Source organism: Phaenicophaeus curvirostris, chromosome 14, assembly GCF_032191515.1.
Source record: "Phaenicophaeus curvirostris isolate KB17595 chromosome 14, BPBGC_Pcur_1.0, whole genome shotgun sequence".
Lineage (NCBI taxonomy): Eukaryota > Metazoa > Chordata > Aves > Cuculiformes > Cuculidae > Phaenicophaeus > Phaenicophaeus curvirostris.
Genome location: NC_091405.1, coordinates 2,102,678 through 2,124,334, shown reverse-complemented (window position 1 = coordinate 2,124,334; position 21,657 = coordinate 2,102,678). Strand labels below are relative to the sequence as shown.

Here is a 21,657-nt window from a genome sequence, read left to right as displayed (position 1 = left end):
TAGCAATCAGTTCTGACTGTGCATTACAATTACAGCTACGATGCCTCTTAGCAAAAACGTGGCTTAGTTTTATTTTTTATTCAAAAAGTATGTTTTCTTTTGCTGTAAATATGTGCTACCTAGGCTTATAGGGAAAGAGGGGAATCATGCTAAGAAACCTAACACTGAGCTGCTGTAAGGAAACAAAAAACCTTCTACTTGTCATTAGTTGGATCTGCTGACATTATTACAAAACTGAGCACTGTGTTCAGTTCTGGGCCCCTCGCTGCAAGAAGGACATTGAGGCTCTGGAGCGCGTCCGGAGAAGAGCAACGAAGCTGGTGAAGGGGCTGGAGAACAGGCCTTATGAGGAGCGGCTGAGAGAGCTGGGGGTGTTTAGCCTGGAGAAGAGGAGGCTGAGGGGAGACCTCATTGCTCTCCCCAACTCCCTGAAAGGAGGTTGTGGAGAGGAGGGAGCTGGGCTCTTCTCCCAAGTGACAGGGGACAGGACAAGAGGGAATGGCCTCAAGCTCCACCAGGGGAGGTTCAGACTGGATATCAAGAAACAATTTTTCGCAGAAGGGGTTAATCGGGCCCTGGCAGAGTCTGGTTGAGTCCCCATCCCTGGAGGTATTTAAAAGGTGGGCAGATGAAGTGCTTGGGGACATGATTTAGTAGTGGACAGCTACGGTTGGACTCGATGATCCACGAGGTCTTTTCCAAGTTAATGATTCTGTGATTCTATGATCCTATTAAGAACACACCATGCAAGTGTGTTGCCTTATTCATAGCTTTTTAGAAATAAATCATAATGTAGAGATGCAAGTGGGAAAGTGTGGAATGAAAGTGAATTGGATGCTAAAGGCTTAGCATTTCACGTTCTCAGACTGCAGTGGAATTGATGGTTTACAGAATCCAGAATCTCAGTTGGTGAGAAAGAGTCTGAATCAGAAAGGTCTGAACCAGAACTTGCCTAAGCTGATGGGATGCCGGTGAATTCCGTTCCCCAGTAACAGTCTGGGGCAAACACTCCCACCTGGCTGTTTGCCTGTCTTCAGGAGCTACAGTGGTGAGTTCTGATCCGAGTGCTTTGGATGTCACATGCTCCAGTTTCTCCCCTGAGGAAAGCAGAGCAAATGATGTCTCTGTGCTCAGGATGTACTTGTACGTTTGCAAAGGGAATACAGACTCTTGCTGTCGGGTTTTTAAAAAGCACAAGCAGGGGGGAAGTTGGAAAAAAATGTTTATTTTGCCGTTTGCTTTCGCTGCTATTCAATGGAAATCATTACTAAACACATCCTTTCTTGCCTTCTCCATTTCTCCCTTTTCAGACTATTTTTGATACAGTCTGTTGAATTTCTTAACAAATGTTTTCTTTGTCTTTTTCTGTAACTGTTTGTGTGACAAAGCCAAAAGAAAAAAGGCAAAGTACTGTTAAATTCCTTGAAAGAAACGATCTTACTGGCTTAAGAAAATGGAGTGTGACTAGAAAGGTGGTCTTACTGCATTGATGGAGCTCATACAGAAGCAGTGTAATTACAGTTTGTGTTTACTCTGTAACAGTCACTGATCATCCCTTCCAAGAATTCATTTATGATTTTTAAATTTCTGATTTTTACATTTGCAGTAGATTACAGAATCACAGAATCACAGAATAACCAGGTTGGAAGAGACCCACCGGATCACCGAGTCCAACCGTTCCTACCAAACACTAAACCATATCCCTCAGCACCTCGTCCACCCGTGCCTTAAACACCTCCAGGGAAGGTGACTCAACCACCTCCCTGGGCAGCCTGTTCCAGTGCCCAATGACCCTTTCTGTAAAGAATTTTTTCCTAACGTCTAGCCTAAACCTCCCCTGTCGGAGCTTGAGGCCATTCCCTCTTGTCCTGTCCCCTGTCACTTGGGAGAAGAGGCCAGCACCCTCCTCTCTACAACGTCCTTTCAGGTAGTTGTAGAGAGCAATGAGGTCTCCCCTCAGCCTCCTTTTCTCCAGGCTAAACACCCCCAGCTCTCTCAGCCGCTCCTCATAAGGCCTGTTCTCCAGCCCTTTCACCAGCTTTGTTGCTCTTCTCTGTACTCTCTCCAGAGCCTCAACATCCTTCTTGTGGTGAGGGGCCCAGAACTGAACACAGTATTCGAGGAGCGGTCTCACCAGTGCCGAGTACAGAGGGAGGATAACCTCCCTGGACCTGCTGGTCACGCCGTTTCTGATCCAAGCCAAGATGCCATTGGCCTTCTTGGCCACCTGGGCCACTGCTGGCTCATATTCAGTCGCTGTCAACCAACACCCCCAGGTCCCTCTCCTCCAGGCAGCTTTCTAGACAGACTTCTCCCAGTCTGTAGCACTGCATAGGGTTGTTGTGCCCCAAGTGCAGGACCCGGCATTTGGCCTTGTTAAACCTCATGCCATTGGACTCTGCCCAGCGGTCCAGCCTGTTCAGATCCCTTTGCAGAGCCTCCCGACCCTCCAGCAGATCGACACTTCCACCCAGCTTAGTGTCGTCCGCAAACTTGCTAAGGGTGCATTCGATGCCTTCATCCAGGTCATTGATGAAGACATTGAACAGGGCTTCATCCAGAAAACCATGTCAATCTTAATTTGTTTATTTTCTATACCTGAAAGTATTTTTAAGGCATCATACTTCTTTTCTTTTGGACTTGAAATACATGGATACTTCTCTTCTGTTCTTGGAACCCATGGCAGAAGCCCAAAATGTGGCACTGGGAAGAATGTTTAGGTTGGGGAGGGGCTCTTGATCAGGGAGTGCAGGAAGAGGACGAGGGGAATGGTTTTCAGCTAAAAGACAGGAGATTGAGATGAGATCTTGGGAGAAATGTTTTTCTGTGAGGGTGGGGAGGCCCTGGCCCAGGTTGCCCAGAGCAGTGGTGGCTGCCCCATCCCTGGAGGGGTTCAAGGCCAGGTTGGATGGGGCTGGGAGCCCCTGATCCAGTGGGAGGTGCCCCTGCCCATGGCAGGGGTGGGACTGGATGGGCTTTAAGGTCCCTTCCAACCCAAGCCATTCTATGACGATGATTCTATGATGATTCTAACTGAGGCAAACAGAAGCAAAATTCTGCATGGTCCTTCTCGATGAAGTTAACGGCTTTGCACTGCCAAGTTGGACAGGAGTTGCTGTGGAGCACTATTGCATAGTGGAAGGCAGCAGCATCTTTGTCAGGTCTCTGACTGTCAAACAGAAGAAAATATTTACCCAGTGGGACAAAACGTATTCCAGAATGATGTGCGTCTTTTGAGGGTAAAAAAAACCAACCTCTTTGTAGCCATGTTGCAGTTGGCATTTGCAGACCCCATCAATTGCTGCTTCTTGATGGGAGCTAGCTGAACCTGTAGAGATTTTAGCTGTATTTATTTTGTTGTCCTGATAAGTCTGGTGGCAGTGGGACAAAATGGATTTGAATGACATTCTGTTTAAAGTTGACCTGTAAGGTAATTGTAGCAGGCAGAATGGGTACCAGGAAAATAGGAAACAGATGCAGGGAGAAGAGAACCAGATGTACTGGAACATGGAAATCAGGAGAATCGCTTGACCTCAGGAGACAATGGGAGCACTTTTCTTGGCTTGCTTCCGTGCTGACATGTGCTGCTTTCCTTTTGTTCCTACAGAAATGCTCACTGTAGAACCTTGTTGCTGCAGTCGATGCCCTGTTGTTTCACGGTGCTCCTGCTGCCTTTCCACTCGCTCCTGCTCTTGGTTGCATAGTGCCACTGGATCCGCTCCATCTTTTTTTCACTCTTTCTTTTAGCAGCACTAGCATCTAGTCTGAACCGTGACCGTTACACTTAGGTGTGGGTAGCATATTGGAAGTCTCTCTCTAATTTATTTTTCCCTGAAAAAGTAGAGCACAGTGAGTTGCCAGTTGACATGTTTAGGTCTGGGGCGAGTACAGGGCTTGTGCCAGCTTTCTCTTATATACCAAGGCAGTTTGTGTGGTCTAAAATGTAAGTTTGAAAGTGAGAGTGAGTACAAACAAACATGTTCATAATTCCTTAGGGGACCTACGTGACTCACATGTCATGGTAGTTGGCATTTTGCAAAGGATCACAGATGTTTTTAAATTGAGCTGGGTGGTGTGCAGATACACAGCTGCAAGTGTCAGAACTCTGGCTTGAAAGAACCACTGTCCACTTGATCCTCTGATGACTTTGACTTTAGTGGATGAAATGAAAATAGACTATTTGTCCATTTTGTTGTGTGATTTGGAGTGTAAGCATTTCAAAAGATCTGAGAGCAGGGTTCTTAGTGCTCAAAATACTAAGAGGAGTTGTTTTGGTGGTGCCTGAGGTTTGTACCTTCAGGTTAACTGGTCATTTTGGGGATCGCATGTCCTCTTCTAGGTAAAAAGTTGGCTTTAAGTCCATGCACAATTTCTTTATAAGATATTACGCACTGGTAAACTCCTCTTGTATGAAAAACTGTGTAGGCCGATCAGTCGTTTCCTGCTCTCATTTTATACTGTCTCCTACATCACCCTGTGTGAACAATACGGTGGTTTGGATTGATATGTGCAGGCTTGAGCTTAGCTGGTTTAGACAGAGTATTTACAGACTATTTTTGGTTGATATGTTATGTAGAAAATACCATGAATAATGCTTACTCTGCTTTTTATTTCATGAGTTACATGTTTCACCAGTTAAATGGAAGGAAAAAGAGAAGGTATTAACCTGAACACTACCCGTGTCGATCCATTGTCTTACACAAAGCTGTGTGTTATGCTGCGTACATTTTTAGCAGAACCACAAAACTGCAGAGCTACTTTTGGCACTAAATGTTGTGCTCATCTGTTCTGTTGGGTGATTTGTGTTCACTTTGGGGTTATAGTGTTGAACAAGGGAATCGGAGAAGTTTCATAACACGTTTACTGGAACATGATACCATGAACTAAAGTGGCTGTTATTTATCTGTTTTTCTATTTTCTCTTGTTCCAGCATAAAGCCAAGGTAGAAGCGATGACCTTGGACCTTGCTTCTCTTCAGAGTGTGCAGCACTTTGCCGAAGCATTCAAATCCAAGAATGTGTAAGTACTCTGAGTATTACGTGTAATAATTTCTTGCTATTTAATGTCTTTCTCAGCCCAGCACTGCTGGCAGAATTTGCCGTAGCTGAACTGAGCGGTAATCACAATGAGGAATAATCTTTGCACAGGATTTTTTTTAACCTAATTTAAAGATCATTTGTTTTCATCTCAAAGAAAATAATTACAGCTCTTATTATTCAAATCCTAGCCCCAGCTTTAAAGGGGGCACTGATACCCCGGTGGCTGTTGAAAAAGGCCAAAGATGAACTGCATGAAAACATCTCAGGCAACTTTTATCAGTTTTGCAGTGGTTTGGAAGAGGTCAGGGATGAGCAATTAGTGCTCTCCTTGTCTTGCTTTCTTTTCTATCCTTCTCTCTCTCTTTCTCTCTCTCTCTCTTTTTAAAGCCTTTAGAAAAACATCCCTATGAGGCATACAGCTCCATTTTCCAGATCTGCATCTGGAATAGCTGGTAATTAAAAAAAAAAAAAAAGAAAAAGGGAGGGAGGCGATAATGACATCATTTAACAACAGAAAAATTTATAGGGAGATAATCAGGTTAGCTTCCCAATTGTTTGTTTAATTTAGCTTGAACAATGAATCTCTAAATTGAAGAAAATATTTGAAATCTTTAAGTGCCAGCTCATGACAATGAATTCCACACTCTGTGCTTTTATCTGGTTTGACCCATTGATTGTTGTGACTGTTCAAACTTAGCTTTTCTCTGCAAATATGTGTGTACCACTTGTGCATCTTGCTGCACTTCTTGTGAGAATGCGGCCTCTTAGACAGCTTTGAAAATATATCGTCGTCAGGAAAATACATAACAAAGAATGGTTTTTCACTTTTAAAATACTGCCAAAGCCAAATCTCACATGGGTAGACAGATGACATTTTAGTGCTTATAGGTCTTTTAGATTCAAAGAATTGTCAAAACTGACTTCTAACACAAGTTCCTTTACTGCCCAAATCTTTAATAACAATATTTTCTTATCATATATCATCTTCATAAATTAAAGCTTCCTTGAAGTAGAAAGATAAATCCTTGCAGCATTGCTACTTTAATACTACTTTGGTTTCATAAATCAGGAACAGCAACTGTTTTAATTTGGCTTCTTCATGCTTTTAAGATGCTACATCTCTTTCAAAAATGAATGGTACAGTGGAAAGCTAACCCCACCCTTTCCCCAAATGCAGCTTTTGATTTGTGTGTTGCTGATCATATTGTGGTCATTGCAGCTATTCATTCTATGTGCATGTCTGTAACTGCTCAGAAGTGAGCAGACTTGCATTAATCCCTGCCAGAAAACTTAGAAAATGAGAAGATACAGAATCAGTGAAGATACAGAATCAGTAAAGATACAGAGTCAGTAAAACCTGGTTTATGTTTTTAGGCATGCATTGTTTTCCTAGCACAGATCTGTTAAGCTGCATTGTCAGTGATGGACAGGTTCTCACTCTCGATTTGTTTGGAAAAACTTTAACCACAGACAGCATTATAGGCTCTGCCTTGCCTCCAGATCATCCTGTGGAATCTGAGTCTGGCTGGACAAGCCTTACAGCAAAACCTAAGGTCTGTATCTGTTAAAAGACCTGGGGGGAGTTGACCAAAATGAATTTTAAAGTCTGAAGCTGGATAGAAACCAGACCCCACACACTGCCTGTAGCAGCAGATCTCTTATCTGATACAGATACAGAAGAGTTACCCTACAGTCATCTGCGCTGGCAGGAGAATGGGCTGGAAGACCTACTAGGTCTTTCTGGCTCTGATTTTTTTGTGATTGAACTATGTCTGGACATGGTCAGAAAAGCAATTAGATGGCAGTACCATCTTATTACTACAATGCTAGCCTGTTGTCTTTGCAGCCCTGATGCACACTAACTACTTATGTCTCTTCGTTTATTTGCCTTGCTGTAGTGTCCAGAGGCTTTTGTCAGAGCAGTGATTCCTTTGCATTAGAAGGAATTGAAATAAATCTTTCAGGCTTTGGTGATGGACTGGGTCTTGATTTTTGTGCTTTGGCAAGCCTGTAGCCTGACTTTCTTCAGAGGCTTTGGTATCTCTGATTTCATGTACCTGTAGGAGAGGGCACAGTGATGCACCCTCCCTGTTACCCATCAGGTAGCTGTAAGTTCTGTTTGTGAGCACAGGAAATACGTGATGTGTGTATCTTGCTTTCTTACAAAATCTCTTACAAGTTCCTTAATAATAAACTAGTAGGAAAAGCAAATAAAGTGTTGGGGTATTTTTCTAGATAAAACTGTCATTTGAGCTCAGAGAAGGAGAAATTTTATATGAACTCACATATTTTAATAAAGATCTGCATTTTTATTTCTCACACCACGGCGTCTAAAGAGGCCCTTAGTATTTGATGGTGAACATCTCCAGCTTCTGGGTGTAGTTCCTAAAGTGCATCTGGCACGGCATCGCCAGCTGGTTGAGGGAGGGGGTTGTCCCACTCTGCTCTGCACTGGTGCAGCCCCACCTTGAGCACTGGGGACAGTTCTGGGCTCCATGGGATAAAAAGGATCTGAAGCTACTGAGGAATGTCCAGAGGAGGGCATGAAATTGGTGATGGGTTAGAGGGGAAGCCGTATGAGAAGTGGCTGAAGTCACTGGGTCTATTGTGTCTGGAGAAGAGGAGGCTGAGGGGAGACCTCATCATGGTCTACAGGGAATGGCAGGAAGATGTGCCAGGGGAGGGTTAGGTGGGACATTACGGAAAGGTTCTTCCCCCAAGGAGTGGTGGAGCACTGGAATAGCTCCCCAGGGAAGCAGTCACAGCGCTGAGCCTGACAATATTGCAGAAGCATTTGCCTTCAACCCCAAGGTGAGAACGTTGGGGTTGTCCCACGCAGGGACAGGAGTTGGACTTGATGATCCTTGGGGGTCCCTTTGAACTCGGGTCATTCTATGACTCTTTTCTGTTTGATTTCTCCAGTCCTCTATTGCTTTCTGGGACACTTTGGTGTTCTACAGAACCTGTTGCCCCTGGTGACACCCTGACGTAATAACCAAACATTTATAAAGTAGAGAATAGATTTGCTTGTATTCTGAAATTCTGCTCTTCTGGGACATTTTGTGACTCTAGGGATTGTTTGTTGTCAGTGGATATAAGGGGGTACTCACTGTCAAGTTGCAACTGGGAGCCTGTTCTTCCTTGATTGATAGCTATTGGAGTCTTCAAGAACTGTGTTTCGCAGATCACTTCCTGGATGAGAAAATGAAAAAAGAACTACTCCGGAAAAAAGGCTCCCTAAATTTCATTGACTTAAAACATCAAAACCTCCTGCAGGTGGTGGTTGGTGGGATTGCAAGGAAAAATGCAGAGGGAAGATTGCTGACATTGTAAGTCTCCAGTCTTGATCAAATAACTTGTAGAGGAAAAAAAATGCCTTCTTGAATGTGCTTGAGGATCTGAGAGCTTCTGGAAATGACATGAAGAATGAAGAGATGTCACCCTTTGCTCAGCGGGAATTGAACAGGGGCTGGTTGCACACAGAAAACAAATGATGCAACAGAGGGAGAATTGAGAAAAACATAAATAATAAACGAGAGGAAAGAGTTACTCTGGGAAGAAACATTTAACGTAAACTGGAGTAGTGCTTAAGAGCTAAGAAGGCTTCCTTGTTTGAAAGTGCAAATCAGATGATTCATTGGCAAGTTATCACGCTGCAAAGAGATTCGATAGGAATATGTTATTCCTGTTTGATTTTGTTAGGTGTTGCAGCCTTGCCCACAGATAAAGTTTGGATTCAGCATGTATAAACACTGGTAAGTTATGCCGTATTCCTGTAAATATATTCTAGAAAATCCTTCATCCTCATGGAAAAAAAGTAATTTTTTGTTTGCATTATCTGTGCTCTTGAGTCAATTCAGCTGTTTCTGAGACAGTTTTTAATCCTTACAGTTTCAAATAAAGCTCTAGGGGAGAAGGGTTGTGCGGATTATTTTAGATCCTGCAGTTGTGTGATCACAGCAAAATACCAACTTTCTTTAGAAGCAGAGCAGCGCTCTCCAGTTTTTGTGGCTGTCATTGTTACAAAGATTCTGTGGGCAGGATGAGCTGAACATGATCACTCGGTTGGATCTCCCAAAGCCGTCTGTGGGAGCAGGCAGAAAAAAGCAGTGTTGCTGTTGAATGTCTCCAGCTTCATCGTCACACAATGTGAACACAATGGGACTGATACATAAAATGGAAGCCTAGTTTGATAAGAGATAGGGCTGAAGGATTTTCACTGTGATTTCTTGCTGTCTTTTAGTATTCCTGGGTCTTTTTTAATATCCCTGACTCGTTGTCTGAAGGTGCATTCCTCACTGGGAGGGACTGATCTTCACCTTCCTTCCATTTTGTAGGCTTAGGGTGAGAGTAGGAGAAGCGGTCTCAGCACACCTCAGTGTTTATTGAGTTACTTCTTTTATCCGTATCTAGGTCTTCCCCTGCTGCTAGTCTCCAGCGCAGGCAGTTGATGAATGTCTCTATTATGGAAATCAAATAAATGATCTGTTTATAAAAGCATTCTAGGCTAAGATGGATTTGACATGATCTGATTTTTGTGCAGTTGGAAGAGGCAGACTTACCAATCCTTCATATTACGCTTTTGGAACTGAAAAACACTGAACTGAATCTCCTCATTGTTAAGTGGGCACAGCGTGAGGAATTACGGTTGGTATTAATCCACTTCCTAGACAAAGCCACTGTCCTCCTGGGAGCAGGAGTGCTGCGCTGCGTTTAAATGTAGGCAGCACTGGCATTTGGTAGTTTGGGGTCTGTTGGGTTTGGTATTTGTTCAGGAGTCTGGATTTGTGGAAGTGAGGCTTTGGAACCTATTTCCCAGTTTAATCATCACATAATTAACTAAAACCTGCTTTCTTTAAGTGGGAGACAGCACTAATATTTCCCTTCTAAAGTTTCCAAGCTACCTACCTGTTGTCAGTGTTTGCGATCATGGCATTTGCGGGATCCTCAGCAGAAGAACACTGCCATGATCGAAAGGGAGATTTAGCTTAGATATTGGGAAGAAATGTTTTGCTGTGAGGTTGAGGAGGCCCTGGCCCAGGCTGCCCAGAGCAGCCCTCCCCCTGGAGGGGTTCCAGGCCAGGTTGGATGGAGCTTGGAGCAACCAGATCCAGTGGGAGGTTTCCCTGCCCATGGCAGAGGGGTGGAACTGGGTGGGCTTTGAGGTCCCTTCTGACCCAGCTGGTTCTGTGACTCTCTCATTCTATGATCAAAAGAATTAGTGGGCAGAAGTGGGCAGTAGAGTCAGAGATTAAAGTTTATGTGTGTCTTCAGTTCTGAGTGGTGCGTACTGCTGCTTGGTGTGAATTAAAGTTATCTTCAGACAGACAGTAAGACTGGTTCTCAGTGTCTGAGGGAAAAAAAGTAAAGTTATTCTAAAAATTCTTGAATTACTTCCAAGATATAAACCAGTATTTGCCAACAGCTGCTACATAGAATGCTCTGAATTGGTAGCAGCAATTCAAAGTTTTGCAGGACTCCCATCTGCAGATTTTCACTGCAGTTACTCTCCTGTTCTTTAAAAAAAAAGACTTTTTTTGGTGGTAAGAATTGACATATGCTGACAGTTTATTCACTTATGCTGTGTGTAGAAACGTGGAAAAGAAAGCTACTATGAATTATGATTCTCCATTTGCAATTGAGGCTCTTGTATTTCCCTAACCAGACCCAACATGGAGAGGGCCACATTTTCAGCTGCCTCCTTAACAGCAGCCTCACGCTCTGGGCGTACATTCATTTTTCATGCTGCAAGCAGGAGCACTCTGAAACCTTGTGGGTGCAATTAAGATTTCAGAGCCTGCTAAAAGTTCGCTCCAGAATACCATTTTTCTGTGTTTTCATATATTATAAGTGACATATTGCATGTGTGTGAATTTGGTTTTTAATTCCAATTTAACCACAATTAAGTCATAGATATTGCATGAAAAATTCTATTCATACATATGTAAAAATGGGATCTGTTTAGCAAGTTGTGTACATAACTATAAAGATCCAGAAGAAAAAAGGAATATATGATTTAAATGAATTATACGTGATACTTAATTGTTCTATAGTAGATGTAGCTCTGCTGGAGATGACTGTAGCAACTATGTATGTTGAACATATTTTCCAACACTGTACAAATCTGTTAGCGCCATGACATTTATAGCAATACTGCTTGTGAATTGGAACTAATAACGGTTGAATTTCTCTTCACCTTGGAACACATCTGGCATTCTGACAGTGCCACTGAGGCGCAAACTTCTGGACAACATTGTACACTTTGAGATATCGACTAATACCCACTCTGAATTAAATACTGAAAGGCAGGGAGTTGAGGAGTTGCTGTTGCAGACAGCACCTACCTGACTGCATCTCAAACATACATATGTTAGGAGGAAACTTGTTTTCTCTTTGTGGTGGTTCTGGGCCTTATTAAAGCCTGGGTATTGGCTTTCTGTGTAGAAATCTTTTTTTTTTTTTTTTTTTTTTTGGTCTTTCTTCTATTTCTAAGCTCGCATGCACAATCACAGCATTGTGGGAAGATCTGTCATGTTGTGTGGATTCAAAACCTGTTTCCAGTAGTTTTTAAAGTAATAATCTCTGGAGCTTAACTCCTCCCTACATCTACTGGAGGCAAACATCCTGATGTTTTCACCAGATGACCTTTCATGCCATTTCCTTTGATGTGGAAACATCTCCTGCCCCAGGACATTTCATTTTGTTAAGGTGAAAGCCCATATTCAAATAGAGATGGAATTGACAGTTCATCATGACTTTACATATGGTTGTATCTGCAGAAACATTAAGTGTTTCTACATATTACTAAGAGAAAGGTTCTGTTAGGTGTTTGTTACACAGTTTTGAGTCCAGCTGTGCTGTCTTAAGATTTGTGGTTTTGCCACCTGTCTGTGGACACTGTACTCCTTTCACTGTAGCCTGATGAAGAAGCCCCGACAACTGCCCAGAGGCTTTGTTCTCCTTCCCATCCTGAGCCACGTGTCCATGCCCAAGTCTAAGCCCAGTCTAAGATGGCTCATAAAGTCTTGGGGCCCTGTCTCCTTAAAGCCTTCCACAACACGCACTGGCTGTTTGGAGTATCGAAGGAAGTAGAACACCTGTGACTCGATTTGCCTGACTAAAATGTATTCTCTTGCAAATGAAACAAGGGTCTTGCAGCATTGTCTCTTAATAGGTTTTAAGACGATCTGTGTGTTTGGTTGATGTTGACTTCCAAAAATTCTGATATGTAAGGCTGTATGTATTTAATTGCATATAGATTAAAATGTATTTAGTATATTTAGTTAAAGGCTTTCTGTGGGAGATAATAAACCCACGAAGGCAGAGTCCTCTGGTACTCGGCTGGGGAAGCCTCGTTGCTGATGTTAGACAGGCCATGAATTTACCACGTGGGTCTTCATCTCAGAACCCTGATACTGCGTGATAGGCTGAAAAGGTTGTATTTCTTCTTTAGCTGTTCCCAAGGCACCAAAACTCCCAGAGGATATCAAAGTACATTAATTTTTATCACAACGTGGAATTTCTCAGGTCTGAGTGGCAGCTGTATCCGTGAGGGCCTTTCTGAGCTCTGCTGGAGCTCTCTGCATCTCTAGGCAAAACAGAGAAAGGGATGTTCATTGTCTAGAGATGTGTTCAACGTGCATGGCGTGTTTTATTGTTTGAGTGATCACTGTGGTCCCAAAAATGTTTTCCAAGGTGTTAGCTGTCTTCAATGGGAAATAGCACAAATACGTAATAAAAATAGTAAATTGGCCTTCCTTGGGAGTTGTAGCTTTCGGTTTTGTAAGGAGTACTCACTGTGTACAAATAAAATCTGTATATTTATAAATACAGCCAGAAACAACAAATCATTCCATGGTTATTGCAGAAGTGAGTGTTGCTTTACAGCTGGTTTATGCTTATTTGTAACTCCCGGTGTATGTGCGTAAGTAATGATTTGCTGCTGGGATTTGGAAAAGGACGCGTGTGTCCACTTTCAGGCAGCAAATGTCCTTAGGTGAGCAGCTGAGTGAAAATTACCCGATTGTGGATAGTTTCATTGCTGCTCTGTCTGAAGCATCAGGGAGATTTAAAACACAGTATGTTTGCAAGGTAAGGCAAGGAATGGAACACGGTGCTCCTCTTATTGTGGCAGGGCTTGAGAAAAGGAAGAGGATACAGAAGGTTGACTGGATCTAGAAATCAAGTTGCAGAGCCCAATCCGATCCTTCTTCTACCCAAACCTGGCCCCAGGACTTCCAAAATCCATCCGTATGGAGGTATTTTGAGTCTCCAGGGACACAGAACTGGCAAAGATGCAACACTCGGCAAAGGAAAATGTGGTTTCGTGGATTGAGTTGGGTTTGCAGTGTGGCTCTGAGGAGGCACTGTGGTGAGAAAAGGGCAGCACTGACACTATTAATATCCATAGTGAACCCCCGAAAGGTGAGAGAATCCCAGTATGAACCTAATGGAAGGAAGAAACCCACCACACGCTTCTGAAATATAATTCTTTCTCCTTCTTTGTCTTGCCTTGTAGTTATAAGTTAAAAAATAAGTACTAATACTAATCTTGACCTTCATTTTTAGGCAATGATTTGTTACCAAAAGAAAGGGATTTACTGTTGTAATGATATCAGATAAGAAAATGTAGATTTAGAAGTTCCTAATTTCTCTGATTTCCAGTCTCACATACCATAAGCATAGTGTATAAATTTGCCAAGTTGTGGGAGACAGATCACGCCAACAAATTCCACCTCCTGCCTGCTCCTCTTCTTTTTTTGTGTAGCCTTTGTGAAACCCATATTAAAATGGAAGGAGAAATCCCAGCTTGGATTGTTTTTGAGGAATGGTGCTTTGGGCAATGCAGATTTTACTGAGGTCAGTTTGAGGGCAACATTACAAATGTTTAAACTGTTACTGTCAAATGTTTAAAATCATTACATGTTTAAATGTTTATTTAATATTGAGTCTGAATTTCTGTTCAGATGTTCAACTTCAAAATTTTTGCAATGTTGAAATTATTTGCGCGCAGGATTAAGAGGAAGAGTAGGGCTCAAACGCTTCTGTCCCCCAGAGCTAAAAGCACAAATATTTTCTCCAAAGGAAGTTAACTTATTGATTTCTGGAGGTGTAAGGTGATGGGTTTCTTTGGTGGGTTTTTTGATTGGGTTTTGCTCCCCTGTATGTGTAAGAAAAGCTAACAAAGGGAAACCCAGATCTAACGGTTGTTTTCTGTTTAGTTCTAAATCAGCTGAGACCTTTGTTCCTTCTCCAAACTTTTAGGCAATTGTATTCAGTAGATTTTATAGAGGCAGGAGGTAACAACTGAGAGATGGCTGACCTGTCTGGCAACATGCAGATGATGTGTTATGAGCACATAGTGGCAGCTGCTCATCATAATTCCATGTATTTGGTACGAAGGAAGCCGCAGAACAGCCTCAGTCTGCTGCCATTAATCTCTTGGAAATGGGGCAGAAGTATTTGCTTATCAACAGTGTCAAATCCTGCAAAGAAATCCAGTCGGATGAATTTGAGAGACTTTTCCTTGCTTCTAGCAGGAGGTCATCCATCAGGGCTCTAAGTCCCGTGTTACTGGCTTGCCTTAAAATGAAGCCTTGAAATGACACAGATCCACAATTCTGTCAGCTGGTAGTGGCAAGTGAGGGCATTTTTGCTGACTTTTCGGTAACTAATTTTAGAAAAAGGAAAGCTAGACATTAAGCGTTCATTTAAAAGATTCATGGAGTTAAGCAATGCCTTTTTTAATTTGTTTATTTTAATCACACAAGTAAATGTGGCTGGGTTGGTGTTAGATCCTATATGGTTCCGAGATTCCCTGCTGCTGCCTGACCCGGGGGGGGTTTCTTACCGCTCGGTTTCCCATCCGTGCTGCCTGTAGGACTGAGTGGGATTTTAGAGGTGGTTTAACTCCCCCTTTTCTGAAGAGCCGTGAGCCCGGCCTGTGTGGTGGTGGTTTCCCCTGGGAATACAGGCATTCCCTCGCAGGAGGAAGCACCATTTGCTGACTTTGAGAAAGCAACACGAGTGTTCAGAGTTACAGGATGGAAAAGTTTGGTGGGCTGTGACTTTGCTTCCTTATGGAAGAGAACTCCCAACTCTCTGCTGTCTTCGCTGGCCGTGACATGGGCCCGCAGTTGCTTGTGGGGCTTTGGGGATACGGAGAGGCCTTTTCTGTTGAATTTCTGTGTAATTCCAAACAGTGTGAACTTTCCAAACCACTTGAGAAGTGCCCCAGATGGTGTGACATTCTGCTTCATGGGAAGATTTGAAAGTATTCCCTATGCATAATTTCTGGTTAACTATTTCCTTACATTTGAAATGGGAGAACACCAAAGCCAAGGGCTCTGTTGACATTTTGGTGGTGTTTGCTTAACCTCCTAGTGCACAGGCTACATTTGTTGGAAAATATTATTCTTACCTTTGCAAATCATCAGTAATTAATTCCCTTGGAAACAGCTGCTGCTGCACACAAGCAGCTTGGGAGGCTGCTTGCAGATCACAGTTTTCCATCAGGTGCTAACAAATTGATTATTAAATTTCATAACTAACGGCTTCATAGCAACAACTTAGTTTCTAGATCTCTCTAATGCATTCACTCACTGTAATTTCAAGTACTGCAGAGCAGTTGAATTGCTTTTCAGCTTCTAATCAGAGAATCATAGAATGTCTTGAGTCGGAAGGGACCCACGGGGACTATCGAGTCCAGCTCCTGTCCCTGCACAGGACACCCCAACATTCTCACCTTGGGGCTGAGGGCAAGATCTGAACGACTTGCCCAGTACAAGGGTTAGTGATGTGTCACTGACTTGTGAAGTGCACAGATGGTTTTCAGCAGAGATACTCACAATTAGGAGTGTCCTTGTCAATTCTGCATGCTTTTCAACTTTCACTAAGCTCTAGGTACCATTATGAGCACGGTGAGAGTTCTCTGGAATTGCCAAATCGCTTGCCATTAAAGCTGTGTGTTCTTGAGCCTGAGATGTGCTGTGAAGGACAAGAAACATTCCCCGCATGCTAGGATGGGGCAGCTTCTGTTCGAGTCCCAGCGTGTCCTTAGTTTGCAGTGGCAGACCGGGTTAGCTCACTCGGAGCGATGTCCCTCATCGACTGGCAGCGGTTAAAGGGATGTAGGGGTCAATATTTGAAACATTCTGCAAGGTTTTAAATACAAAATACCCAAACCACATCATGGTTGGAGGGAGCAGCTCGGTAATATCGATACCAGGCGTAAACTCTAAAGAAAGTTTTCCTTTGCTGCTGACATTTTTCACTGGCCTTACATGTGCCTGTGATGTAGAAATCCAAACAGTTTAAACCAGAGGGGGATTTTTTTTTAACTTGAGCTTGGGAGAAAGCCTAATGTAGATGGCAGCAATGTTTTTAACAAACTTCTGAAATCAAGGTCATAGTTCTGCTGTCACTTAAACCCCCTCTGGCCACGAAGCAAAGTCATGGTGCCAGATATGTGGTGTGAATTGTCATGTGTCTTCAAATGATGGTATGTTCAGTGACAGAGAGCTCTGCACCACTGCGATTAGGATCGATCATCAGTGGCTGAAACGCATAGCTAGCCAGGGGCTGTTCCATAGGTGATCCCAGTCATTTCCCAGCTCACCAAACTTACAATGATCCTTTTCAGTAAATGGACCTTCGTTAGCAGGCTGATCAAACACACCAATAGGTTAATGGATGTGGATCCAGATCCAAGAGGTGATTCTTTCCACATTGGAATGAAGCACAACAGCAGTTATCTACTGATATATAGAATCATAGAATTATGGAATGGTTTGGGTTGGAAGGGACCTCAAAGCCCATCCAGTTCCACCCCTGCTGTGGGCAGGGACACCTCCCACTGGATCAGGGGCTCCAAGCCCCATCCAACCTGGCCTTGAACATCTCCAGGGATGGGGCAGCCACCACTGCTCTGGGCAACCTGGGCCAGGGCCTCCCCACCCTCACTGCAAAACATGTCTTCTTAAAATTTCATCTCAATCTCCCCTCTTTCAGCTGAAAACCATTCCCCCTCATCCTATCCCTGCCCTCCCTGATCCAGAGCCCCTCCTCAGCTTTGCTGCAGCCCCTTTCAGTACTGGAAGCTGCTCTAAGGTCTCTCCACTGCCTTCTCTTCTCCAGGACCCTTTAGTTTTCTTTTCTGTGGTGTTTTCTAGATAAATCCTTTTTTAAATATTTAAAAACAGCAATACTAGTTAAAAATAAATGAATTCTAAAGGGGAACCTGATACTATTTTTCATATGGGGTTAGTTTAGCATGTCTCTGTATTTATTCTTATACTTCTTCACAGATTTTTCTAATAGAATATTGTAAATATTTCTAACTTTATGGTCCCTAATTTTAATTACTTTAAAAAATTAGAACCAAATGTTGTTTGAAAAATGCAAATCTCATTAAAAAGACTGAAGCATAATTTTATTTCTTGTATAAAACCCAATTAAATGCCCTGACAATTTGAAAGTGACTACATTTTATAGTTTAATAATTCTAGAATCATCTTTTTAATTAATTGAGCTGACAGATTTAGGTAGAGAGTGCATATTTTGCCTCTGGTAGTTATTGTGTAATTAGTATTAATGAAGGATACTACATTTGGATAGGTGGGACATAGTTTTTGTTCATATGTGGGTCTTTGCTGTCTTGCTGTGGTCTGTTATTGCCATTATACATACGACAATTATCAAACAGAATAATTCTGTTTTTAAAAAGTGCTGTATTTCCTTTTGCCGGGCAGTGCGATGGTATTTTTCTATGTTACTGCTGTACTCATGTCCTTCAGTCTGCCTGGAGGAGGCTCTTCTACCAAAAATTGCACCTGTGTTGAAGAAACTTGCTCCCTTTTCCCAGCTGGTTTACACATTGGTAAATTAATTCTTCCTCGATCTTTTTGTGCACTTTGAGCAGAGGTGATGAATCATCCAGAGCTTCCTCACACACACTCAGTCTTTGTGAGGCTTTGTGAGGCTTTCCTCTTGGCAGCTGCATCTTGAACAGGCAAAATGAGCTCGGGTTTAACACGTTTTGATAAAATATGCCTCAAAAGGTCAGGTGCCTTTTGAAAAACGCAATCCTGCATAGCTTAGTAACAGCCTGCCAAGCACTAACTAGTGCTGGGTGAGGCATCTAGGGGCAAAAAAGACCTGCTTTTTCTGCAGGTTGGTTTGAACTGAGGGAGAACCTTGGCTTTACAGAACAGGACAGCTCCCCTCGTTCAGGTTGTTTTGTGAGTGTGTGTGTGTGTGTGTATGAGAGAGAGAGAGAGAGAGAGAGAGAAAGAGAGGTTATCATGCATGGAAGTGTCACTGACCAAAGGCAAAGCAGAAATTCAGCCCTTCAGACGATGAGCTTCCGATGGTCTGTGCTGCTCTGAAGCTTGTTGGTAGCATTTCCCAAGCTGGCACAGGTATGGTTACTGGATTGGTAACTTCTTTGCAAAGCAGGATGCACTGGGAACTGCCCAGCAGGCTGGAAGTTGAGATCTGTTTTCCTAAGGAACTACAGCCTCCTCTTCGTGCCTGTGATTGCGCAGCTTTCCCAGGATCCACCTATGGAGACTTCGATTCCCTCTGAAAGGATCTTGTTGAAAACTGGGCTATCAAAATCTGGGGGTTTCAAACATGCCTGGTTTGTTTGATAGTGTGGGCTTTATGTTTCACATTCTTTGCCAGAATCCCTTTTGCAGATGCTCAGAGTTATGCCTGTATCCTTCAGCCACGTGGGAAAAGGCGCAGACTCAGGGTCTCCTGTCCTCTTTGAGTGCAGGGCTGTGGGGAAGTACCTGGAAAAACCTGACGGCAGGAGGCTATTTTTCCTAGTTATGCTTTATTTATTATCTTCAAAATTAAGGCTTGCTTTCTTATCTATCTATCTATCTATCTATCTATCTATCTATCTATCTATCTATCTATCTATCTATCTATCTATCTTATATGAGCATAAGATATAAATATGTATAATATAGCTAATACTGTATTTTGTCTATTTATTTATTTATTTATTATCTTCAGAATTAGGGCTTATTAAATTGAAAGAAGGGAGATTGAGATGAGATCTTAGGGAGAAATGTTTTGCTGTGAGAGTGGGGAGGCCCTGGCCCAGGTTGCCCAGAGCAGTGGTGGCTGCCCCATCCCTGGAGGGGTTCAAGGCCAGGCTGGATGGGGCTTGGAGCCCCTGATCCAGTGGGAGGTGTCCCTACCCATGGCAGGGGTGGGACTGGATGGGCTTTGAGGTCTCTTCCAACCTGCCTTGTTGCATTGTGCCTTTATTTCTTACTAATTTCTCCCCTACCAATTGTGTAGATGTTGTGAATAGGAAGGTACCTCAGATAAGAAAATGGCAGGAGTCTTCTCTCCTAGGAAAAAATTCCTTTTCTAAATGCTCCAGAAGAAGACTGCTTCCTGATGAGTGGTAGGGAGAACAGTGATAGTGCTGAGGTGTTTCTGGGGACCTGCCCATTCGTGATGAGTCCACTGATCACTGTTTTAGATATTCAGGAATTAGGCAGTTTGCTGTGGTGATCTTGCTTGAGTAGGCAGCTTGAGGTGAAACATTCTGGTGGGCTCATTTATTAAAGTAGATTTGGATAGTGAGAAACAAACCCAAACCGATACCTTTGTCTCCCTGTCCCCTCAGTGCTTTTCCCAGGCTCAACTTCACTTCTTAATCCCAACTTCTCCACTTGCCCCAACCCTGAACAGTGCAGGAGAATGAGGGGCTGTGGTCAGGACACAACAGCTCCTTGCTGCTGCTCCTCTCTCCTCCGCTTTTCTTCTGCTGGGGCACTGGAGCCTCTCCACAGGCTGTATCCCTTCAGGACGCAACTGCTGCAGCGTAGGCTCTCATGGGCTGCAAGGAAATCCCTGCTCCAGTGCACACAGGAATGTAATTACATGTATTTCATTGAGGTCTTTTTCCTGATGTGAGTTTATTCAATATTCTGCTTATCCAGGCCTCTTCACATCCTGATCTGCAACGCTGCCATCTTTGGTGCTCCCTGGTCTTTGACGGAGGATGGCCTGGAGTCCACCTTCCAAGTCAACCACTTGGGACATTTCTATCTCGTCCAGCTTCTGGAAGACGTTTTACGGCGTTCATCTCCTGCCAGGGTTGTGGTGGTCTCCTCCGAATCACACAGGTTGGTGAATGTTACCTTTGATTGAGCCGAAAACTTCAATCCTTCCAGCGTAAAACAGGGCAGGACTGGAGAAGTTTTTGAAAATGAAAGGCCTTGTATTTGCATAATCCTTTTGGAAACAGAGGCATCCCTGATGCCCGTGGATGCTGCTGGACTTGGCTCTGTTGCTGGATAAAGCGTGTTCAAGTTTTATCACACTATGTAGGTATTTTTTTATCATTCTTTGTATGAATGCAGATTTTCACTGCATTTCAGGCCACTCATTGATTTTGCAAGGAGATGGAATAATAATTGATGAAATGTGAATGGCATGACCTATATTGATTTGTCATTCAACAACTTCAATATCTTACCAAGAAGAATGTGCAGTTATTTTAGCAGGAGAAACAATGCAATTAAAAACTGCTAGATGAAATCCAATTGTTTTATAATGAGAAATTAGGGAATTCAATGCAGACATTAGCTGTATAATACTAAAATGGGAAGTGGTTTAGTTAATACATATTAGAAATCTGGCCATGCCTCTTTTGGTGAATGTTTTAATTAAAATGTTAGATGCTTCTCTTTTCTACTGCCAGGAGAAGTGCAGTTGTCAAAAAAAACCATTGATGAGGTTTGCCTTATTTCAAACACGCTTCTAAACGTGCTTACGTTAATAACCGAAAAGACGGATTTGATTTAACTGAAGTTCCTTGTGCACATTGCATGCCCCAATTCTGAACTTTAGTGGGCACAAAGCACCTCCTGCCTTCTGATTTCATTCGGGGGCAACAGGATCAGGCTTAGAATGTCCAACTTTAATCATTGCTGTTGATTTCTGTTTCACTTTTGGTCGTGTGTAACAGCAAACCAAAGGGAAGAATGTGTGAGTGCCTTTTTTTTTCTCCCTCTGCCTTCATATTTCTGAAATGTTTTAGTGACCCAGAATGAAGCTTATTTTTTTTAATCATGTTTCCATAAAATGTAACCCCAGGGACCTGGTAGAGAGAGACCAGCCAAGGGTCAGGCTGAAACCTTTATCACTCCCAAACACAGGGGCTTATGGTATAAATGACACACTGCAGATAGATTTACTTTTACCATTTTAAATTTATGATGGCTGAAATGAAAGGAAGTAATAGAAAATGCCAGTAATAATCCTCCCCGGTGTTAAAAGACATGAAATGTCTAGTAATTAGGTGGTAACAAAATCTGGACATCCTTATCTTTGCAAATCACACCAGGTTTGTGAAAGCAAGTAGCAGAGCCCTGTTAGGAGCGAGGGAGGCTACTGCAGGGCAGGCGAGATAGCTCTTGAAATAAATCTGCCAACTCCAATCACTCGCCAGATGTGGAGGGCACGATGGGATACGGACAAATGAGCTGTTATTTAATGGGAGATTATGGGGAATTGTCAGCTGCTTGCTCCCCTTCGTAAGTTTGTCTTTCTGATGGTATTTTAAATGACACCTCTGTTTTCCACCGTGTTA

The 21,657-nt window shown here is 42.9% G+C and overlaps 1 protein-coding gene across 13 annotated transcripts in view; it reads left to right on the top strand.

Annotated features, from left to right (window-relative positions):
• WWOX (WW domain containing oxidoreductase) overlaps positions 1 to 21,657 on the top strand; it is a 546,141-nt gene that overhangs the window by 109,172 nt on the left and 415,312 nt on the right. For all 13 annotated transcript variants that reach the window (XM_069868321.1, XM_069868320.1, XM_069868322.1 and 10 more), the window contains exons 6-7: positions 4,931 to 5,019; positions 20,003 to 20,188. In XM_069868321.1, coding sequence (XP_069724422.1) covers positions 4,931 to 5,019; positions 20,003 to 20,188 — 275 coding nt within the window. The remainder of the gene's footprint in view (positions 1 to 4,930; positions 5,020 to 20,002; positions 20,189 to 21,657) is intronic.